The 22,656-nt window shown below is 39.4% G+C and overlaps 1 protein-coding gene across 10 annotated transcripts in view; it reads right to left on the bottom strand.

Moving 5' to 3' along the window:
* Window positions 1-342: 342 nt before the first annotated feature.
* Window positions 343-22,656, bottom strand: part of MBNL2 (muscleblind like splicing regulator 2) — a 95,304-nt gene continuing 72,990 nt past the window's right edge. For 4 of the 10 annotated variants that reach the window (XM_026842174.1, XM_026842185.1, XM_026842219.1 and 1 more), the window contains 2 exons: window positions 19,982-20,017; window positions 343-3,309 (listed from right to left, as the gene is read on the bottom strand). In XM_026842174.1, coding sequence (XP_026697975.1) covers window positions 3,182-3,309; window positions 19,982-20,017 — 164 coding nt within the window. In that variant the 3' untranslated portion in view covers window positions 343-3,181. Of the gene's footprint in view, window positions 3,310-18,469; window positions 18,565-19,981; window positions 20,018-22,656 lie in introns of all 10 variants that reach the window. The other 6 variants (XM_026842194.1, XM_026842228.1, XM_026842209.1 and 3 more) reach the window with 3 other exon arrangements.

The following is a 22,656-nucleotide window of genomic DNA, read 5'->3' as shown; positions in this document are numbered from 1 at the left end:
ATAACCACTGCCTGCCTACATCCCAGCATGCATGGGCAGGCAGAAAGGGCATAAAAGGACTGTTTGGGGCTAAAGCCATGCAGCATGGCATCCTCAGCACGCCGTCTCCAGGGGGAGAAGAGTCACATAGCATCTACCTTTGTCCCGCACCTGGGGATTGCACTTAAGGATTTGTTACTTGAACATGCAATTATGGAAAAAATAGAATAGAAAAAAAGAGAATAAAATAAAAATAAAATACACTTTTTAAAGACTCCTTCACTTTCTTTTGACTTTTTTTTGTTAACCCAGACCCCTCTTCCCAGAGCCGCATCACAAGAAAGGATCTCCCTGACTCCGCTCTCATTTTAAAATGCTTCTTTTTATTTCAGTGGTTGTACATTGGGTGAATGAATTTAACGTCACAACAGAAATAGAATGGCTATTTAACAGACCACTAGTAGTTATATGCTGAAAAAGAGTGAATGAAGGGTTTTCTTTTAACTGTTACCGAAATCTTCATCGTACGTGTTTATCAATTATGCTGGATGAGAGAGGCAAACAAAAAGGTATTTTGGTGAGGTGCTGTATCCTTTGAAGAAAATAAACACTGAGACACCTCAAGTCACTTGAAATCGTGTCCCAGCTACACTATTCACTGTCTCTGTGTTGGCCCATCTCATGGTTCTTTTAGGGGGGGTTTATTTGTTGTGGTTTTTTGTTGTTTTTTTTTTTTTTTTTAATTAAACAAAGCATTTAAAATTTAATCATTTTCATTAGACTTTTTTTTAAAATATAAACAAAGTTTTGGCAAATAATATTTATACAGAAAAATAGTTTTAGATCTTCCCAAATTTTGAAATAGTCTATAAAATTACTTTATAAATAAATAAAATGCAGAATCTGTTGTACACGTATTTGCACATCTCTGTAATTGCCTCCTTACTGTTAGCATAGGTTTGTACTTGTACAGTTTTCAGGAATATTACAAAGTCATCAAGTCGGAAAGTGGATCTCTTATTAAAAATACATTTTCTCTTTTTGTCTGTCAGTTTATCTGGATGAAAGACCTGATGTATCTGAAGCTGTGTCATCCATGGGCAAAAAATAGTAGTATTGGATTAATTGTAAAAAACATAGAATAACAGTTATTTTGAAACATAAAAAGTTCACACAAAACAATGTCTTGAAGAGTTATCTACATAAAATATTTAAACAACATGGATAATTTACCATTTAGTATTATACAATAAGCTACCCAAATGCCTAAATTAACTATTATAAAAAAATAAAAACAACTTTGACAGATATAGGCAAGTTGCAGTGTCAACTACCTAGTTATTATGACTGAGAAAGTCTACAAATATTAGTGTTTTAATAGTATATAATGGTGATACCTTAACTGCTAAAGTAACAAGTTAAGATACATTATTTTTCCACAAATTAAAACTAACGCAACGTTACAAGCACTATGTTAATTTTACAATCAAATTGTGATTATTTCTTTTTCTTTCGGATGATCAATCTCCAGCTTTATATATAAATAGATAGTAATTAGACATCGGACAAACAAGATTTAGCCTGGAAAATAATTTCCTAGACAAATAGTTATATGGTTAGTGCCTTCAGTCGTTCAGAACAGGCAGTGCTGCCGAAGTTTAAAATAGTTTACAATCAATCTGAAGAGGTTAAGTTAAAATACTGCAATCACTAATAATGTCCACATAGAAAACTTATGCTGCAAACAATTATACATAATATCCATTTATAACAGCTGTCTTGTTTTTTTTAAAACAATAATTTAAAAACTATGTCATTTATGTGATACATGTGCAACATATAAAATGTGAAATATGAAATATTTGGTACAATAGTGCTTGAAACAAATCTCAAATCAAACAAATGAAATTTTAATTATACATATATAATTACCTTGTAAATCAACAAAGTATTTAAAAAAGTAAACAACATTAAAATCTGCTTCATCCATATATATGTATGTATGTATATATAACATGTATATAATTGTATTAAAGATATCTTCATACTTTTGTGACATAAAATATGTTTTTAAAGAAAAACAATTAAAAGAACTATTTTTTTTCTCCACTCTAATCTGGTTACAATCTTATAATCCAATTAAAAAAATGTAAATACAGTAATGATTTATTAAACTGAATCTCATTCTACATTCTTAGTGTTCAGTTAATAGTCTAGATTAAAGTCACCTATGAAGTTTCAGTGACTCAACTGAATTTTAATTAAATTAGAGTATCATACAAATCTCTTCATCTACAGCCTTCTTTTTCGCCTTTCCTTTTGTTAATTTGGTCTTTTGTTTTGTTTGATTTTACACTCAAAGTTATTTCTTAACAGCTTGGATCTTTTTGGTAACCTGACTATGAGTTTGAAAGATTATTCGCTTCTGGTGAGATTTGACTGTTGGCATCAGGCTCACTTTCATCAAGTCTGATGTGACAAAATTTAGGCACTTCTGCAAAGTCTCTTTTAAAAACATTATAAATATACTCGTAAAATAATATTCTCAAGACTTTGTTCTTTTGGGGATTGAAAGGGGTATGAAGTTCATACTGTGCAAAATTTTAAAATTTTCTTCTGCTATTCTGCTATGATTCAAATGCAACTTCTCCATACAAGTCAAACACCAACCATGTGCATCTAAAGAATTTGTGCTTTACTTTGGACTTCTGGCTAAAAATATTCAGATTGGCAGGGTGTTGTGCAGGACACTGGGCTGCGTTTTACTTCCTCTGTCTTGGAATCAACTCGCTAGGGGAGCAAAACCAAGATTTTTTTTTTTTAACTGAGAAGAAAAACCCCAATCATGGTTTGGGTGAAAAGTAAACCTGCAACTGGGATTAAGTTTTTAGCCAATACAACTTAATTATTGCTGAGCTCGAAAGATCCATAAACACTGAATCTCACGAGACTAACTCAACTGGACCATTTCTGCTAGGTATAGTTATGGAGAAAAGACAATATTTGCAAGAATTAAACTATGCTTAGAAAATCTTTAAAACTAAATGTTACCCTTTATGTCTTGAAACATCACAGCTGGTATCAGGTAGTTAACTATTTTAGGTTGGAGTATAGTAAGCATACCATATTTAATATTCATATATGACATAGCAGCACTAGCTTTTTCGAGTTTGTGATTTGTCCATAAGAACAAATTCTTGACTTAGCATGCAGTTTGTGGCAACTCTAGAGAGGAGGAGACGGGGTAGTATGTACAGTAGCCGTGCTTGGCCGTCCGCAGGGAGGCTTCGTGACACTCCGTTCCGCTCCTGCCGGCTATTTCAGGATTATCTGTTAAGAGAAAGGAAAGCGTGATCGCGCTTTTAGGTGATGCAGGGAGAGCAGTTCACCCAGACGGCTGGCGCTGGACTAACTAAGCTCGAGCCTCCCATATGGGACAGCATCCCGTATCCTCACGCTGCCTGCTGAGGTGTTTCCATTTCACAAACCTGGTCGTCTTCCTCCCACACACACTTCCTCACGTGTGTGAGAAGATGCAGAAGGGGTATTTTACGTGTCAAAATACTGGAGATGGCACCGACGCCACAAAGGAAGGGCCTGGCCGTAGGTGGGGTGTGCACCCTCAGCACCCCAGCTGCCAGTGGAGGGGGAAGCAGCCCTGCACCTCCCCAGGAAGCTCAAAAGTGCATTGGTGCCTGGTACAATTCTCCAGCTCCCACCCTGCTCCCACAAAGTCTGGAACAACCAGGGGAAATGGTGGAGGCAGGGACCCTCGCCACTAACAAGCAAAAAAATGTACTGGGCTGGGTGTTTTCAAGAAGCTCAAGTGTCTTTTCAATGCACTTTTAGCAGATGCTTATTTCCTAAAAAAATTATCTGCAGGTCAGTGAACTTGAGAGGGTTTTTCATGCTTCCTTATGTCGAGGGATCCAAGGAGCTGATCATAACGGTACCTCTGTGTGCCTAGCTATTCAGTAACCTTGCTGCTTTACCTCCACAATGTCTCAAACTGAGGTTGAAGCAACCATTTCACAGATTCAAACTCTCGTGCTTCCAGTACTGCAAAGGTTAAATGCACAATGTGCCCACCAACCAACTCAACCTGCTCACACTATTGGGAAACAGTCCAGATTTCCATCACCTGCCCTGAAACAGCTGTTGGTGAAAGTGATGTCAAAAGCCAGGGGTGTGATGTTTTATCACTCCATTGCTAATCTGTGCTCCAGATTTAAGCACAAGTCAAGGAATTAGAGTGCATTGCCCACTCTTCCTGTTTAATTTGGCACTTGACATATTTTTAAGCTGTATTTGTAGGTGGTATGCAAGACACTCATGACAGCAGTTTGACCTACTTGTGTATTACAAAGCTAGACAGCTGCTTAATGCAATATTTATTTTGAAAGAAAAAAAAAAAAAAGGTGTTTTGAAAATAACTTTAGCAACATACTACCTCTGACATACAGATTGCTTAAAAGAAACACACTCGCCTCTGCGTGAAGGGCACTTGTACCAGTCCCCTGCCCGGTCACATTTTAGCACACCTCACAACCGTAACTGCCTTGCTCTCTGTACCCAGTGACCAGCTCCCTGACCCCACCTAACTTGCTGGCATGCCAAAAAGTCATCTTCCATTACCATCAGCACTGAAAATCTGGTGACACGCGAGGCCCCATTGTAATGACACTGTACAAACACCTGCTGCTCCAAAGGGCTTAACATCTAAATACATCATACATACAACAAGGACATATATTTTTAATGAACTTCCACCCATTGTGAGTTTGTTAGCTTATCGCCTATCTTCTGTTTCCTATTGAAATAACAAAGAAATACCATTGCTGAAATAATAAAGCCCTGCCTGTGATAACCCTGGTTCATCTGCAGCACAGTGATTCGACAGTACGTACAAAGAAGGCAGCCATGCTGAAAATAAGAAGTGACCAAGATTATCAGTGCTGATATTTTTAGCATGTTACAACCCAACATGTCAATGTAATTAATAAAGCAGCTTTAGCTATACTGGGTTAGCCATAATCACACAAGTGTACTTAAGGGATCCTAAGGTCTGATTTAATGGGACACAACCTGAAAGTTACTCAGTGTAAAAAACCAGAATTTCAGACACTGAAGTTGCCTACATTGTTTGTCAGCCTCTGAGGGGATAAACTTGCATTTTCCTGTAGCTTTTTTCTCCCTGTACAGGGAGACAGATCACTGCCCCTTATGCCGAGATGTCCTAAAAGGTCAAACAGCCCCACAAGACCGATGCTCCCAATTCCCCCAAAATGTCTGACAGTGAAGGCAGAAGGCCTAATCTCTGGCTGTTTCTTGGGAAAAGGGCTAGACTATCCCTAGTGCTTTGATTAGCCCAAGTGCAACTCACCCTGCCACGTGCCGGGCAGGATGGAGGAGTCCTAGACAGCGTGAAAGATCTGGGACCCCTTCTCTGCCCTGCTCTGGCCAGGGGCAAAGCCCGGGTAAGGACTTCCACCGCCCAGGCCCTACTCCTGCCTTTTCTCCCCTCCTCTTGAAACTCAGGAAACAGTGAAAATAATGTAAACACTTTCCTTTTGTGCGAGAGCACGTCCTGTTTATGGGGCTGTGGGTGCAGGAGGAGCAGCTGGAGCTCTGCCCACCATGGTTCTCCCACTGCCAGTGGCTCTGGAGCCGGCTGGCTCCCGCAGCATCGTCCTCGCCATGCTGCCGCTCGTGCAGGGGATGTAACTAGGGCATGTTGCACCCCGGATATTTCTAGTACACGTAGGAGTCCTCCTAGGAAAAAACCCTCCAGTCTCTCCTTCAGAACAAGCTTCTCCAGTGTGGAGACACAGAACTGTGGAACTACATTTTTTTTTAACCTTATCCACAAAGTGTAAAGCATATCCCGTAGTCTTTAATTATACGTTCACACCCTATTTCTCAGAAGATAACACAACTCTGCCATAACTACATACACATGTATCGGCTTCTGCAACTGTTTTTTTTTTTCCACTGTGTCTGACAGAGAAACATAAAATGCTAAACTACTTTACATGGAAAGCACACTGCAAACCTCTTCTGTTTAATCTACAAATGAAGTAATAAACTGTGATGGAAGATGGAGGCTATCTAAGTCTACATCACTGCTAATTGCCCCACTGCTTGCACACTGAAAAAGGAGAAGCTGCACAGAACATACTGACAAAGGGACACCCCTGCAAACACTTATTACAGAGTCTGTGCTCCCTTGTTAGTTGTAAATAGGTCCACCAACCTTCATGTTCACTACTGTTTGAAGAATTACATCTCAAATTTACATACATATGACTTGTCACATTTGCACTATTATATCATTATACTTCACGGCAACTTGATACAATGCATTGACATTTTTACCATAGTGTATATATAAGCATAAAACCCTGAAAAATAGGACTATACAAGGAGTTTGCATTGTGCCATGTACAAAGGCCTATAGGTCAAGCATGGGAAAGCATTTTCTCATGCTCTGTGTGGGTAAGATCCATAGGTATGCATATAGACATGCCAGAAAACACACCTTCTGCTGCTGCACTAAGAGATCTAATAAGAACACTATTTCTAGCATAAGCAGAATGGACTGGCACTTATGGTCTGGGGTAGTAATCCACAGAAGATTTAATAACAGCAAAGGGCATTTTCTGGAGGCAGTCACAGACATAGGGTACACATCCCATTGCCTTCTTGCTTGGTACCTGTTTGAAGTGCCAGAAAGCTGGCTACCCTTTAGACTAAAATCACAAAAATTGTGCCAGTGTTAGTTACTAGACCTCACTGAAACTAGTAACTAGTGAGCCTAAATTTCTGCAAACTACTTTCTAACAGCGAAGAAGCATCTGCTCTTCAAAATTTTCCAGCTCTTTAGAGGTGACATTTTCAGCTCCCAAATGCCAAGACTGACTTTCTCTCTCTCTTTTCTGTTAGAGTATGGCTCTTTCAGACCTTTACCTTTAGGACCTCTGAGTGACCACAGTGGTCATTAAGCCCCTTGTGCAACACAGAGCATCCCTAAATTCAGCCAGGATTGCTCCTATGAGTGATACAGTTCTGCAGCGTCATCCATGGAAATGACAACAAAGAGAGATGTTACTTGCCAGTGGTTTCAGCTTCTCACTGAACTACCAACCCATGATATGCAGCAGACAAACTGACGTCAGCTCGGGGTTTCCTCAGACCCAGCAAAGCCAGCTGAGATCAGTCATTGTCTCAAGACTTCAAAAGTAAAATGGAGAATCTCTTCTAAATTAAGGTGGAAATCCACGTTTGTGAAGTCTTTTTTTGACACCCAGGTTACTCTGTGCACAGCTTTACTTCATACAGTTCACAGAATTAAACAAATTACTTAGAATCACAGCTGGGTACTAGGAATTTCAAGAGCACCATTTAGCTTGAGATTTGCTGGTTTTAAGCTATAACTCAAGAAGCTTCTTTATCATTTCTGTGTTAAATTCTGTTTCCAGTTCCAGATTTATTAATACAACAATGAATACAGAAAATTCACCATTCTGCATGAATTCAGTGTACATGAACTCTTGTTCAACTATAGACCTGTCACAGTGGATCAGCTGGTAAACTTAACTTTGCATCTACCTCTGACATGTTTCTTTTTCAGAAGTTCTGAAATTATTTCTCCAAATCACACTTTGCTCTGTAAGTATTAATATATTTTAAGGGCATTAAGATCATGTTTGACCTCCACACTGTGAAGCACTTATTCCTCAAAAAATGAACTCATACATAGTAAACATTTTAGACTGTTCAACCTTTCATTTTAAAAGCAATGTAGTAATAGGAGCTTCCTGTAGACAAGATTCATCTCTGATGATTTCAGACTTGTACGCCTCAGCTGGTCACCCTATTTTACATCTTCTTAGCCTTCCTCAGGCAACTTATTTTAGCATGAGACAGATTATCAAGTCATGATGCTTCTTTCCCCTCCACCAAATGTAAAAGTCTGTGGCAAACAGTTCACACTGAGGTATTTAACGTTTAGACACCTGCATCAGGGCAGATGAATCCTTCCCCAGTGACATTTTCTATTTTCATGTTTTTCACACAAGTAGCAAACTGGTCAGATATATCTAGGGTATACATTAAAAATGACAGATATTTTCAGACAGCCAGCTCATATCAGGCTGTCTCATAACTTCTCTTGCTTTCTAAAAATAAAACTAACACCATGTATTTCTTCCCTTTGACATGAAACCCAAGACTATTTATATTTCCCCATGCCTTTGGGAAATGTCTCCATCTCTTTATTTTTCATTTTCTCTTAGAATGCTCTTTTGTGGCATGTGTCGTTCTTTTTCTTCAAAATAAATTAGTCTTTTTTAAATCAAAAGCAGAAAAGGATGAGTAAATATTCAGGTATTTACTGAGAGCAATCACTATAGTATCAGTTATGCTTGGTCTTACTTTATTTTTACACAGCCTTGCAGATGGACTTTTTCACCTCCCATTTCTCCATAGCTCCAGCAGCAGCAGCACCCCCACAGAGCACCAACCTGAGCTCTTTCCAATCCCCCCACCCCAGGACTCCCACCAAAAAGGGATGGGGTTTGCCCCTGTCCTTGACTGGCTAACAGCCCAGCTGACTCCAACTCCCACTTCCATTAAAAGCATCCTGTCTGCTCCCAGTGCTCAGGGCAGAAAGGTACTTGGCTACACGTGCCTCATCTCTCCCACCTTAGCTGCTGTCCTGCCTCCTTTACTGGTTACTAGCCATAATCCCCCACTGGAAGCCTCTTCCTGACCTACTGTCTGCACTATATTGCAGGTTTTGTCACCACTGCAAGAGCCCCCCTTCCTTGTCTCTACCAAGTACGTTTGCATGTTTGTGCATCCATCTAACCCCAGGCCTGCCTCACCCATTTGTCCTTTTCCACTTTCAAAATTCATGGTCACTGGTTTGTACCCCTGTCAAACTAGCATCCTTCTACAGAGTCATCTGCATACACTGAAAAGAAAAAAACCTAAATAAATGTATCGCCAAACAAAACCTAGAGGAACTACTAGCAGGGTTGGAGGGACCTGCTGAAAGCAATTTGTTACCCCTGCTACCACTGCTGTACACTTCATCACTTTTCATAAACACACTGAGCTCCACTTTGCGTCGCTGGCTTCTTTCCTTTGCTGCTACTCCTCTCTTGATGGCCAGAAACCTCATTCTCATCTCCAGCACATTATGATTTAATACATACATGCTTTGTTTTTCTCACTAACTGTGGACGTCTCCTCAATTCAGGGTTGAAAGAGGATTTTTATCTTATTGCTTCTCCATTAACCTAATGCATCCCCAATACATTTGTCTACTTTGCTTAACAATAAGGTGACCTCTGATTTGTATATAAAGGGTGAGATGTCTAGGCCACAGACGATCCCCTTGGTTGCATGCCCATATGGTGACTAATAAGGGGGGCATCAGGTGTTTTCTGAGGGGTAGACGTCTTATTTGCTTGGCTTTCTCACAGCCCATCTCCTGCTATGGTAATTCCAGTGCCTTGCTCCATCCTCACTCTTCTTCCCTAAATCTGAGTGTGCTCAGTTCTGCCTGTCCCATACGTTGATGATATGCCTCTGGAAATGGCTGAGGGTCAGATGTCCACGCTGAAGTGGACACATCTGCTAGTACATTTTCATTCCATCAGGTACAAGCTGTTGGCCGTCAGGTTATCAGAAAGCTGACAAAGACTTTGTGTGAATCCAACTCTTCACGATGATCTAAAGAAAAGATCAAGGCAGCTCTGGGATCCCAAAGGGCTCAAGGGTTCAACAGAATCATTCTTCTCATGTAATATTCACAAGATCCTGAAAAAGAGTCCAAAGCCACTTGTGCTGCCAACTCCTTAGCATGCTTATGAGCTTCAATAGGTATTTACTCAAGTAATAATGTATAACATTTAAGTTCAACTTAATAGGTATTTACTCACTCTGAAGAAACAGGACTAGTTGCTTTAAAAATGAAAGCAATCTGGCTCTATTTATTCTTCCTTAAAGTAATAAATAATGCAGTACTAAAAATTGATCATAATATAGTCTAATATATTCTACCAAAATCTATTTTAAACTAATTGCACAGACAGCAGACAGACTACATAGAAATGAGAAAACCACTGCTGTAATATTTTAGGAGCACCCGTACAGTGACTGTTTTGAATAGCCACTCAATTTTACCTTTCATCAGGTCTGAACTACTGCAACCACCTGCGTTTTTCACTTCCTATTTTCAGGTCATTTTCCTTCTCTTCTTGAATTTAAGAAACTGCCAGAATAGGCTTACATAGAGGAACTGAGAGCACAAAGGAGTGAAAGTTGTGCATTACCTGTGAAAGTCCCGTATTCCTTTTGTATGGGTGTTACTTCTCCAAACCTGCATTTTCTTAGGTGTCCTCACCTAGTCTTTTCTTCTTCTTTTAAGAAAACCTGCTTCATATTTTCCTCTTATACCTCATTCATGCCCAAATCATGCAAAATGAGGCTGCCACTACACATATGGCATCCCTTTCAGGCAAACGCCGCAACTGCACGCAGAGCATGGCTAGCACTTCTGCAGGTTCCCCAGCAGTAACCATGGCCCTAAAACCCCTCCTCTCCCAAAACCTGGCTCTCCAGCTCAGACTCCCTTCCAAGTGAGACGGTCCACTGTAACATCAAGAACTTAAACACAAAAAGGCACCAAACTTATGTTCATCAAGGTTACTCATCAGTCACCACACTTCTAACACATGTTTCATGAAACTCACTATACTTATAACTTCTCTGAGGAAATCCTACTGTTCCTGACATTTGACTACTTACCACTTCCTTAATTTTCTTCTTGCTGGAATACACTCACATAAACAGACATACATACTCTTGCGTGTCACTGCAGATAATACTGCACCAAAATTGAAGTCAGTTAGAGTTAAATCTCTGCCTCGAGCTGAAAGTCATGACAGGTACAACAAACAAACAAATAAATAAATAAATAGATGTTTCCACTGCAGTTACGTGGGCAGCTCTCTGCACACTCCAAGCCAAAGACTGGCATTTCTGGCGGGCAATAAATCATAGACTGAGATAAAAATATCATATTCAGTTAATTCAAAGGAAAATAGTTGGAACAGCTAGAGATGTCCAGATGCAATTATTTCAAAGAACAGAATCCCACACAAGTACATCTGGAGCTCTGCACTGCACTGTGTTGTTAAAATTTTATGATGGAAAAAAACAGACTCACATGAGCTGTGTGTACATGCTAAGCAAAATGAAACTAACTCATTTTTCCCCAATACCTACAAAATCAGTTGACCTCAGAAAAAATTTCCCATGTTTAAATAAGAAATATATGCCCCAGTAGACTTTTACTCAACTTGTCAAAGTATCATTTGTTGAATTGAAAGCAAGAACACAAAACAAACTTATATAAAATATAAATACATTTTTCTAATTGCAATGATATGAAAGCTAAGCCAGTCTGTAACAGGAAAGGGAAATATGTCTTGATTTTTGTTACATAAAAGTGTTCGCCTTTGCTTACTGCTCATGTTATGTGATACTGCCACCTAGCAGGCTGTCAGAGGAAGTCAGATTTCAGTCCTCTACAGGGGTGGGGGTGTTTGAGGGGGAGTTTCTAAAAAAAGCCAAAACAGAGATTTTCCATTTCTTCCCACTGACTTCTTGTATATGAGCATGTGATCTAAAACTCTGTATGCAAGTCTGCCAGAAGTATTCATCATCTCTACAGAAACAACATGCTATCTTAAGAGACAAAAAAACGTTATTAAAAGTAAAACAAAGACTTGGTTAAAGTTTGCATGAGACCTAAAATAGAGTTCTTTTAAATTTTCCCGGGTAATCTTTTGGCTTTGCTTCTTTGCTGCCTTACAGTTTAAGAAAACAAAGTTTTGCCATGTATTTTGTAATGTTAGTTGTTTCAAGGTAATTCAAAGGCTCTTTTCTTGACACTGCTTGAGATTCGTTGTGGGCTTTAAGGTTGGAAACTCTCTCTTCTTGAGTCTACAAACTGTTAATTCTGACAGTTACAGCTACTTACATATAACTCAGTGTCTTCAGATAAGATAACTTGATTGAATTGAGGCTTGCGATTCTTGGGTGACTAGCATGAAAGAGGCAGCAAGTAGTTTGACTCCTACTGTGACAACCTGTTGCTATTCAAATACCTTCTCTAGAGAAATGACTCTTCATGATCAGGGATCATTTCAGTTCATTTTCCTGGCCTGGTGAAGGTGCAAGGTAAGATGTCCAGTCCAGTCCTGCATCCCAGATGCCAATGCCTGCTGGTACCTCTACATTGCAGCAGCATGGCACCATACATGGGCTTGCTAGATGCCCAACACTCTTCTGCCTAGGGCTCGCTCCCCGTAAACATCCCTCTGATAACATGTCTGAGAAAGGAACCTGTTCCTCCATCTCCTTTTTTTGACTTTTTCATGTCAGATTCAAATGGCCCTTTCTGTTGTTTGAACAGAATTTTCTATAGGTGTATTTAAGTTGGGACTTTATGAAACTTTTAGACCAAAACTTTTGGTCAAAAAAGGGAGAAAAATAGATACTTATTATTCACAGCAGAAGTGCCTTCCTACCTGTTCCCCCATTCTCTTAGAAACTGCAATTAAAGCTTTTCAAATCACTAACCAGAATTTTGCATAGGATCTTATTTGTAATGTATACTGGCACTAAAGATGTAAATAACATTTGTTTCCCCTTCCCACCTTCCTTCTCAAAAGCTTGCTTTTAATCAACAAAAAAGGCTATTTCCTACTACCTTCCAGATTTTTCAATTAATTTTCACTGTATACTGCTACTCTTCTCCCCGTTTACAAGTTCAGCAAGTTTCCACAAGGAAGAAAGGGAACATGAGACAGAAAAAGTGTTGTCAGCAACACTGAAGACATCTCCCTACCCTGCCAGAATGCTTCCCAGGGCTAGATGGGTAGCCTGGAGAGGAAGCCCTTTTTGCGGACACCAGGGAATATTTGCAAGATTTTTGCAGAAGCAAAAATTAGCCGAGTAGGTGCCACATGACATTTTGGTCTAAGAAGAATCTGCCTCCTTTGGGAGTGGCGGCTGCCTTTGTGAGTACCTTGGCAAGGAGAGGTGCTGTGTTGCTGCACGTCCCAGCTCTCCTCCCTCCTGAGGGAGCTGCCATGCACAGCACCTCAAACCCCCGTTAAACATTTGGCATGTTTGTATTTTACGCTATGTTAACTACTTTTTGAATTCCGGGGGAAATATTTTAATTGTCTTTTTGTTTGTGGCACTTGAATGTAACATAACTATTTTTATTTTCACTTCATTGTATTTTTACAGATTTTGACAAGACTGAAGGCTACTGAATGATTTCATAATTAATATCTGCATAATTGTCACCTAATTTAGTGTGAACGCTGATGCATAATTTAAAACAGCTGTGCTAGATAATCACAAGCCTTAGCATGAGACAGCCTGTTGATCTGATATTTCTTTTCAGACACAGCCTATAAGTGTTTCATTTTTCTACTGGATCTGCCTTTAAATTTTTCCTTCTTGGTTAAAGGTCATATAACCAGTATAATAATGTTGTCACTAAATAACATCTGTACAGAGCATTCTGTGCAATGCTATTTCTGTACTGTCACTTTTAGGCCCATGTTCATTGCTACAGAAAATAAAACTGTGTACTGTTCCGTACTGAAGTGATGTGAGCAAGACTATTTTCTTTAAAATCATTAGGAAGTTGGTAGCTGCCCTGTAATAACCAAGAACTAAGGTAGCACCCACTGAGCTTGAGGACACAGATTAAGACACAGAAATGCTGGTGTCAACCTCCTGTTGCAGTCAGTGGGGTGATACAAACTAGTCAGTAAGCCAAGAAATCCTGGAGATCGCTTCACATGATCACCCACACTGCAGGCTTGTGTCATTTGCTCACCAGGCTTTTAGTACCATTTGGGCTAAGGTCTCCTGCTTGTAATCCACCTGCCAGTTCAGAACTGTGCAGATATGCCTGTAGGTCCTGTATGGCATCTGCCAAGCTTGTCAAAATGCCTTGGATAACCTAGACTTCCAAGGTTATCTTAGCACAGTCTTAAACATTAGTAGACAAATGTTTAGGAAACTGAATCAAGCCCTGCATAAGTTCTGAAGGGTGAGCCAGACTGTTCTCCAGACTTCATCTGACTGTGCTGATAATCTTCAAAGTCTACAGTGGATACTTAAACTTCCAGCTGGCATGTACACACCCACACTCAGACAGCAACACTTAGGTTCTTAATTTTGGGCAGAGTCCTAACCTTTTAATCCTTATAGGACTCACCCATGAGTGTACGTAAATGAAGCAATAGTAAGGCTTTCTACTTAGAAATTTAAAGCCCCCAAAGCAGGTGTTGGCATTATTCAAAATTGAAATTCAGTCCCAGAATTCAGAATAATACCTCTCTCAAATAGTGCTAGGACTGTGAAACCTGTGAGTGAAGCTGAGGAGGTAACAGTTTCCTTGCTTGCTTGAGTACTTCTAGTCCACTAGCTACAGGAATAATAATTAAAAGCTTTGTTAACGATCTCTCAAGTATTTATTTACACACAATTACTGTATTAATATTTTAAATAAGATGTTTTACATACCTCTGCCCACATGCATGCACTAGAGGGAGCTAGGACCATACTGTCCATATACATGCCCTAATGCTGCTTCTCAACATCATTTCACACTCCTTGCTGGTGCCATCCTCCAAGCAAATGTTGTCAGCATCCCCAAACAACAACTGAACGTAAGTTTATGAAGGATCTAACTCTGGAGCAAGGCTAAGCAGCTGTGGCTTCCAGCTCCACTCTGGTGGGAATGGCTGGAGCAGTTGTGAAGGGAGGAAAGAAAAAAAGGGGAAGGATCTCTCACCTCTGACAGGTCATGCTCCTGGGACTTATCTCACATACCTTTGGAAGTCCACCTGCCTTTCACTGGAAATCCCAAGCTGAAGTCCTCCCCTCTGTCCCCTCTCAGCCTGGCAGCTAGAGTCAGTGGGGACACCCCCTCACAAGATGTCCACACGCAGTGAACAGCAACACCAGCAGCTCTTGTATCAACTGACTTAGATTTCAATCAGGATTTGTAAAACAGGGTTTGCTAAGCACTTTTGCTCCATCCTGTTTTCACTGCACTGAGCCAAAGCAATTCTTCCCACCTCTGAAGTACTCTGCAAGAAAATTATTTTAGTTTTAAACCTAATTTCTGTAAGTCAGGAAAAGACATTTCCAATTTTCCATATATTCTTAACCTATGTCACCCTGCATGATGTACTACCGCATAGCCTTTAACCCCACACAATTTTCTTACATGCTTCATGCCATACATTGAAAGCACAATGCATAGAGCTGCTGGCCAAGCATGACTGACTGTGTATGTTCAATGCGGGCACATTTTGAGCCGTTTCTCATGCTATTTTCAAAAAGAAAGGACATAGAGAACACATGAGACACAGTTCATCTTTTTTTGAAATACAAGCTGACAGCACATGCTAAATAATTTACTGGACTCAAGAGTTTTTAGGGTTTTTTAGACATCAAGCTGAGACTTTGTAACTTTTGGAATGTTGACTTTTCCTTCCACTGGTACTTCAAGGATACCTGGGTCATCACATTCAATCCAAGGAAGTCCAGCAGACCTTCCTCAGGGCAGAATACTAAGTCAAATGATATTGAGCTAAATGATTAAGCCTTGCCACAACTTTTTTTCATGTCTGACATTGTGAGGAGAAGCCACAGGAGCTGAAGTGGGACAGGTTGAAGACTATAGGTCAATTAGAAAAGTGCAGTAGAGACACTGGAAAGAGGAAACCATATCCCACAGATACATAAAAGCACAGACCAGGAAAGGAAATTTTATCTAGATGCGAATAAGAGAGTCCTTTTCTGAAATACACAGGAAAGGTTAAATCCATACAAGAGGACACAAAGGACATTACAACCATGAACAAAGTCTTAACCCAAGTTAATTACCTGCTCCTTCTGTGTTTTTTGGGCTAAAAAATACTGAGAGTTAGGACCACAGAGCTACTATAGGGACTTTCCCAGTGTTGTAGCTTTGTCTCCAACTATTAGGAGGTTGTAAATAAACAGCAAACTTGGAGATTTGCCTCTTACAAAGAAGTAGTAACTACTATGACTTTCCCTACTTTCAGAGGTTTTTTACAGAAGCTTTTGAAGATTTGCAATGACTAAAACAAAGACAGGAGTGAGAAGAAAAAGACAGTGATGGCACATGCTACAGAAGCCAACAAGAAAAGCTGCCAGGATGGGACTTATCTCCTCCATGTGCCGTGGTGCAGAGCTTTGGTTATGCACCTACGCTCCTTCCACAGGCAAAAGAAAGAGGCAGGACCCTCCAGGGCAATTCATCTTGCCCTAACATGGACTTCTAGAAAAGCAGATGAACTGGATGCCGAACTTCCAAATGGTTGAAATTAAACAAGTGGAAACCCATCCCCGTGTTAAACTATCCTTTAATTTCAGCATGAAGTTCTATGTCTACACATACACAAATATATGCAACTAAACAAATACAGGCAGACACTTTTTACAACTCCTGCTAAATTTAAAGTGCTCTGATCATCCAACGTAAACAAAATCTGCACTGGGAAAGGAGGGGCTCTGCTTGCTATACTGCTAGATGAGAAAGTACATTAAAGCACATCTATTTCTATGCAGTGGTAGGTACTAGTTACTCATGTGAAAGTATTCCCATTAACTAAAAAAACCCCAAAGACTGCTTACTGGCCCTCTTGTAGGTGTACATGTATTTATTCTACTTCAGCCACAGCTAGCCTCACTGGTGCTCGGGAGTGCAGGTGGTGGAGCTGCCCTGCCTGCACTCCTGTGCTGGAGAGGGTCCCGAGTTGACGCTCTCCTCAAACCTCTCCATTTTCTCATAGTCCCTTAGCATCTTCAAGTCCCTTTGTCACCACAAAACTACACTGGATACCACCCAACAATTTTCTGCTGCAGACGCTGTTCTGGGAAGGACGATGAAATGCACCATTTTCTTGCTGCACCTTCCTCCTCATCCCAAGCATTTTTTCATTAAACCAAGCTAGCTGTCAGAAAAGAACGCACAAAACGACACCCCTCTTCTGATGAAAATGCTAGAAGCACAAACACCACAATGCTGGCAAACGAGCCTTTCAAAGAAAATAGAAAAAACAGACTTGTTTGTGTTTCTTTATTAAAGTAGTGTGTATTTCAGAGGTAGTATATTTTTCCTAAATTATTATAAATAAACTCTTGCAGCAATATTTTTCCATGGGATAATTAAATAGGTTTGGACCCAACAGTAAAAAAAAAATTTAAATCTGCTGGTATAACATTTTTAAGCAAAACATTTTCACTGATTTCTCTGTAATTCCTTGGCAGGTGAAGGGGAATGAATCAACATGCGAGTGTTTCTACTAAGTCTGCAACAGCTTGTTGGTCTGGCCAGGAGCAACACAAGGAAAGGTGATGGGGATACAGCCCTTTGCTTTCTCTTGGTGAGCAAATTTGCTTGCTTCCTCAAGTTGGACCTCTCAAAACCTGAGGGAAAAGAGTGGCCACTTCTCAGGTGGAAGTGCCCAAGCATGGTCCCAAAGGAATGGAAAAGCCAGAGCGACCCAACTGCTGTGCAAACCTCTCTCCTGGCAGAGTTTGGGTGCATCAGGGTGGGAATCTCTATAGCTCCAACAGAGGAGTAAAGCTACATACGCTGAGTCTACCCTGGGAATGAGGTTCTACAGGAGGAGGGGGAAATCCCACTGATATGAAAACTGCCATTAACATAACAAACCACAGAAGAAAAGGAGAAAGTAGTATCTTTCCTAGCCTGCCTCTGCCAATAACTCTAGGAGTTCTTTATAACAATGTCTTTCCTTCGGGAAATATAATTCCTGGGTTAAAGATACACTTTCAAACATAAAGCAGGCATAGTCATAAATATCTCGAGTGCTGTTTTGATCACTAGCACTTACAGAAGACATTCAATTTTGTTTATTTTCTTTTTTCAGTTGCCTTGTCCCGCTTGTGATTTTAGACAGCTTCTATGCTTACAAATTAGTGACTTCCACACACCACATGGAGAAGGCTACATTAACAGACCTGAACGTTTGAAGCCTGTGATGATCTTCTTTTGAACTTAGGAGTTAATAACAGACTTTTGTAAGTACTTCAGTACTAGGGTGATTCTAACTCCAGCTGGGTTAATTACACAATAATTAGGTACAAACATTGCAACACAAAACACAGCTACATCATTATTTGCAACAAATGTTAACTCTAAATAAGTGCAACCTGTCCCACAAACACTTGCTATAAACGACTTAAAAATAAAAGTAAAATTTGATGGGGTAAACACAGAAAAAAAAAATTCTCTGGGAGAATTTTTTTTGTTAAAAAAAATTAAAATAAAAATCTCAGCACTCATTTAGAGTTCGGGATCTTGTGAAAGAAAGCTTTAAAAGGAGCAAACCTGATTTGCTGTGGCTGTTGCGGCGAAGGGAACACTTGTTGCAGGAGTTGTTGCTGCAGAGACAGTGGCGGCCGTAGCGTTGTGCATCATGGGTACTTTCAGGAGGGGAACCATGGAAGCAATGAACAGGAGGGTGCAGCATTATGGTAAGAGAAGTGGTATTTTTGGCATGGTGAATATCAAGAGCAGCAAGCCATCATCATGGGTTAAACCGGCAGATGGCATGCAATCACAGTGCAAAGCGAGAAAGCGTGGCGGAGAAATAAAAAAAAAAAAAAAAAAAAAAAAAAAAAAAAAAAAAGGAAAATAGCTTATTACAAGTACAATTAAAAGAAGGTTGTCAACACAATCGGCGATTCCCAGAAAAAAGAGCAAGGACCACTGAAAATGCAGGTGTTATTTCTAAGAAGAGGATTACTTGTGGAAATTAGGTCTCTACCAAAATAGGCCGTTACCTAAGAATTTTTACATGGGCAATTTGTTCTCCCCCAGTATCAATATAAAGCACTTAAAAATAAAAATCTACTTAAAAAACCCTGGTGGTTTGTACTGGGAAGGCAATTGATAAATGTTTATCTTCAGTTTTAAACACAATCAAAAAGAAATAATTTTCATCTATCTTCATTTTGAAGTAAGCCAGATACTGTCTTCCTTTATAATCCAATTCATGCATTTTTCTACTAGCACTGCATAACTGTTAGACTTTATCAGAGTTAAATTACCATCTGCTTTGAGGCAAAAATCAGGAGCAGGATGATAATAATTTTTCTGATTTAAATACTACTTTGTTTGATCTAAAAAAGCAAGGTCGATTTTGTGAAAGTCGCTTCTTTCGCTCATTTTAAGAATTAATCAGCATCTTCATGGGAGAATTAACTTGATGTTTTAAAGGCTTGATAACTGCTTATCTGAGTAGTCCCACAAAAAAATAAATCACTGGCATAGGACTACATAATAGAAGAAAGATTACTTTTCTGTCTTAGAGGGTGTTGCACTGGACTTCCATTTCGCATGCCCAAAATGTTAATTCCAAGCTGAAAATACATTTAAAGGAGGAGCAAGGTTCAGATCATGGGTTTCAACAGAACTCTGTGGATCAAAGTAGGCATTTCTGGGAAACGCTGATAAAACTTTCTAACACACAGCAAAAAGGAGAAATAGGCACACCACTATGAAACTTTAAAACACTGATGAAATTTGCTGGCTTTTTCCAGTATTTTATGATTTTATAGTACTAGACAATATAAAATATAAAGAGAAATAAAACTTCGGAAACTGAAAAGCAGACTGGAATTCATGGTATTATGCTTTTGCAGTGTAGTTGTTATAGCAGGTGATATCATATCTAACTGCAGCTTTCATCTACAAATCTAAACACTCGAAGTCAACCAGAAGGACAAGAGAACCTTTACTTCTAGTCAGTGCCTACATCTTGCCTAGGATTTTTGAAACAAGTGAATATACATAATATACAGTATAAAAAAGAGATCAATAAAGAAATTTGGAACCTACCAATACTGGTAGCGGGTGTCATGCACAAAACTGACCCTGCGTGTCATGCAATGATAGGTGAAAAAAGTGGATAAAGGGAAGAAACAGGTTAGCCGTTTAGAGTTAACATTCAAAGTGAGATTCAAGCATAACCACAGAGAAGTAAGTTAGTTAAATGAAACTGTAAGGTCATTCATAGCTTTGCTTTAACACAAAAAAGGTGATTGTGTTCATTCTAAACTCCTGAGTATACTGTGTGACTTTTGGCATGTTTCTGTGTGTATACAAGATACTTCATAAACTTTATTTAGTACTTTTATCCTTTCACTTAATACTTTTGCAGCAACAGGTTTTTGTTTATAGAAACATCTTTGGTTAAATCGCACATTATTTGGGAATTTTAGAACTCATTGCGTAACTCAGCTCAGTAGTGTGCAGATCAACATTCACCAACTTTCTGATGTGCAGCAGAGAAAGAAATTAAAATGGAATTAGCTGATACTGTTCTGCAACGGCTTTGCCACATTTGTGTTTGATGTTAACATACTCATTCTTAACATAATGCTGGAGGTGGAGAGGTGCTTTTGACCAAAGAAAACACTACTGTGACAATTCCTCAAGCTAAACACCTCAAAGCGTGTAACGCTCCAGCAGAAGGCTCTCAGCACACCTCAAAGATGCTCTGGAAGGATGGCTCACCTGCCATGGTTTAGTTTTAGTGCCTAGTCCAACTTTAACCTTTCTGAGAAGACCAAATGATAAAAAATCCCTGTGTATTTTCAGTACAGTGCATATAGCAAGCTGGTGAAGGTGAGCAGGTAAAACGACTAGTCACAGGTACCTGTATATTTGATACAAAGTCAAATATGCTTCCTGTATTCCTGCTTACTTACTGCTGCAGCCCCAACCATCACAGCAGCAGTGTAACTATGAATGACCTTATCCAAGAACAGTTCCCAGAGAATACACAAAGTTCCTCCTCTAGAGGCTATAGAAACACTAACAAACAGCAATGGGAAGAGAGAAAAGACCTGTTGTTTTTAAGATCATCCACCAAACAATAAAGAGAAGGTGACAAAGCAATCAAACTGATGTAAAACAAACAAAGTGCAGAACTTTGGAGGTAAGCCATGCTAAGTCAAGCCCCACACTTTTTATTAGAGGAGCAAGTGGTTAAGAAAGCAGAGAAGTTATATAAAACAATTAAGTTTTATATATATTCCAGCAGCAAAACTTATCTGAAAATTTAACTTAATACACACACACACAAGGAACACATTTGAAAATTTATACCAGTTCAGAAAATATCACACAATCATTTAAAATCCAACAGATGATGTCATGCATTGCTCCTTAGGCCTAGGTGGCATGACAGTCCTTACACCCTTCCAACCTTCTCAGGAAAGGTGGGAATATCAGACGTAGCATCTTTAATGAAAAGTTCATGACACCCTCTCATATAGAGGGGGTTCCTCTTCCCTAAACTCCTCCCATACCCCACTCCTCTTTCTAACATCCCTTCTAGGTGCTCTTGGTGTTCACAAAGAGCAGGACGTTCAGCACTTTGAGAAAGGTTTTCTACTCTGGGCTTGGGCTCCATCTGCTATGTTATACCTCTATTTCTTCTTTTTCAATGCACTTGTTTTGGGGCTTGCTAACAACCTGGCCTTTAAGGTTTGGTTTCAAGATCCACCCTTCCTACCATCAGAAATTTGTAAGATAAAACTATAATTACAACCATTAGTTGGAAAGAGGGATGGTCAATAAAAAGTACAAAGAATGAACTACTTAAGGAAGCATGAGCATTCCAAAAGTCTGGAAAATAACCGAATGCTATTTCACTGAAAAAGGTTTAAACTACTGTATTTTCCATAGTTAATATAAAATCCTTGGCAATTGCAAATAATAGCGATAAGCCCTGAAATGGAGTGCTTAAGAGAAAGAATAATGCATATCCTACTGCAAATTCTCAGGGTTACAATGTAAAATAAATTTCTGGAAATTTCTGTATGTTTGTAAGCACAGGACAGTCTTCCATTGAAGTCCAAATAGGCAGTCTCACAATTTATTTATTTTTTTCAAACACTCCCATAAATGTCAGTATGTTTTCTGCCACAGATATTCTGGTGCACCAATGTGCTAAAAATACAGCATGCTATAACTTACTATTATAAATACAGGGGCAGGCTCCAAGGTTTGTTACTCAGGCCTTATAGGAAATTCCATGAAGTCAAAGCCATCTGTGTTTGTTTTTATCTTTAAAAACATATGGGAATGCTGATAGATTGGGAAATCATCATGTGTTGCATTTCATTCCTTGTTTAACCTACATTATTTCTATAAACTAAAATAACATTGCTGAAATGTCAAGTGCATTTGCAAACACATAGTTTTAAACAATTCTGGAAGTTCACACTCGATAACATTCTGATACTAGAATATGTAATTTGTTAATTACAAATGAAATCACAGAGTTCATTGGGCAGGATATTTACCTTTGAGAAGTTTGGAGTGGGGGTGACTGACATAATTTAGAGGGTTATGTTGTTATTGTTTACACGAGCACCTAGCACATTCTTTCTCTCGCAGTGTTAAAGAGGAGCCCTGCCATCAGACACGGTGCAGTTCAAGCCATCTCTAAATGCTCTGATTTTTACAGAATTCTGAGCACTGAAATGCAAACTATGTTCACTCGT

This window comes from Athene cunicularia, assembly GCF_003259725.1.
Source record: "Athene cunicularia isolate RWA chromosome 1 unlocalized genomic scaffold, athCun1 chr1_part1, whole genome shotgun sequence".
Classification (NCBI taxonomy): Eukaryota; Metazoa; Chordata; class Aves; order Strigiformes; family Strigidae; genus Athene; species Athene cunicularia.
The sequence above is the reverse complement of the archived record's forward strand: the minus strand, read 5'-3'. Positions and strand labels throughout refer to the sequence as shown.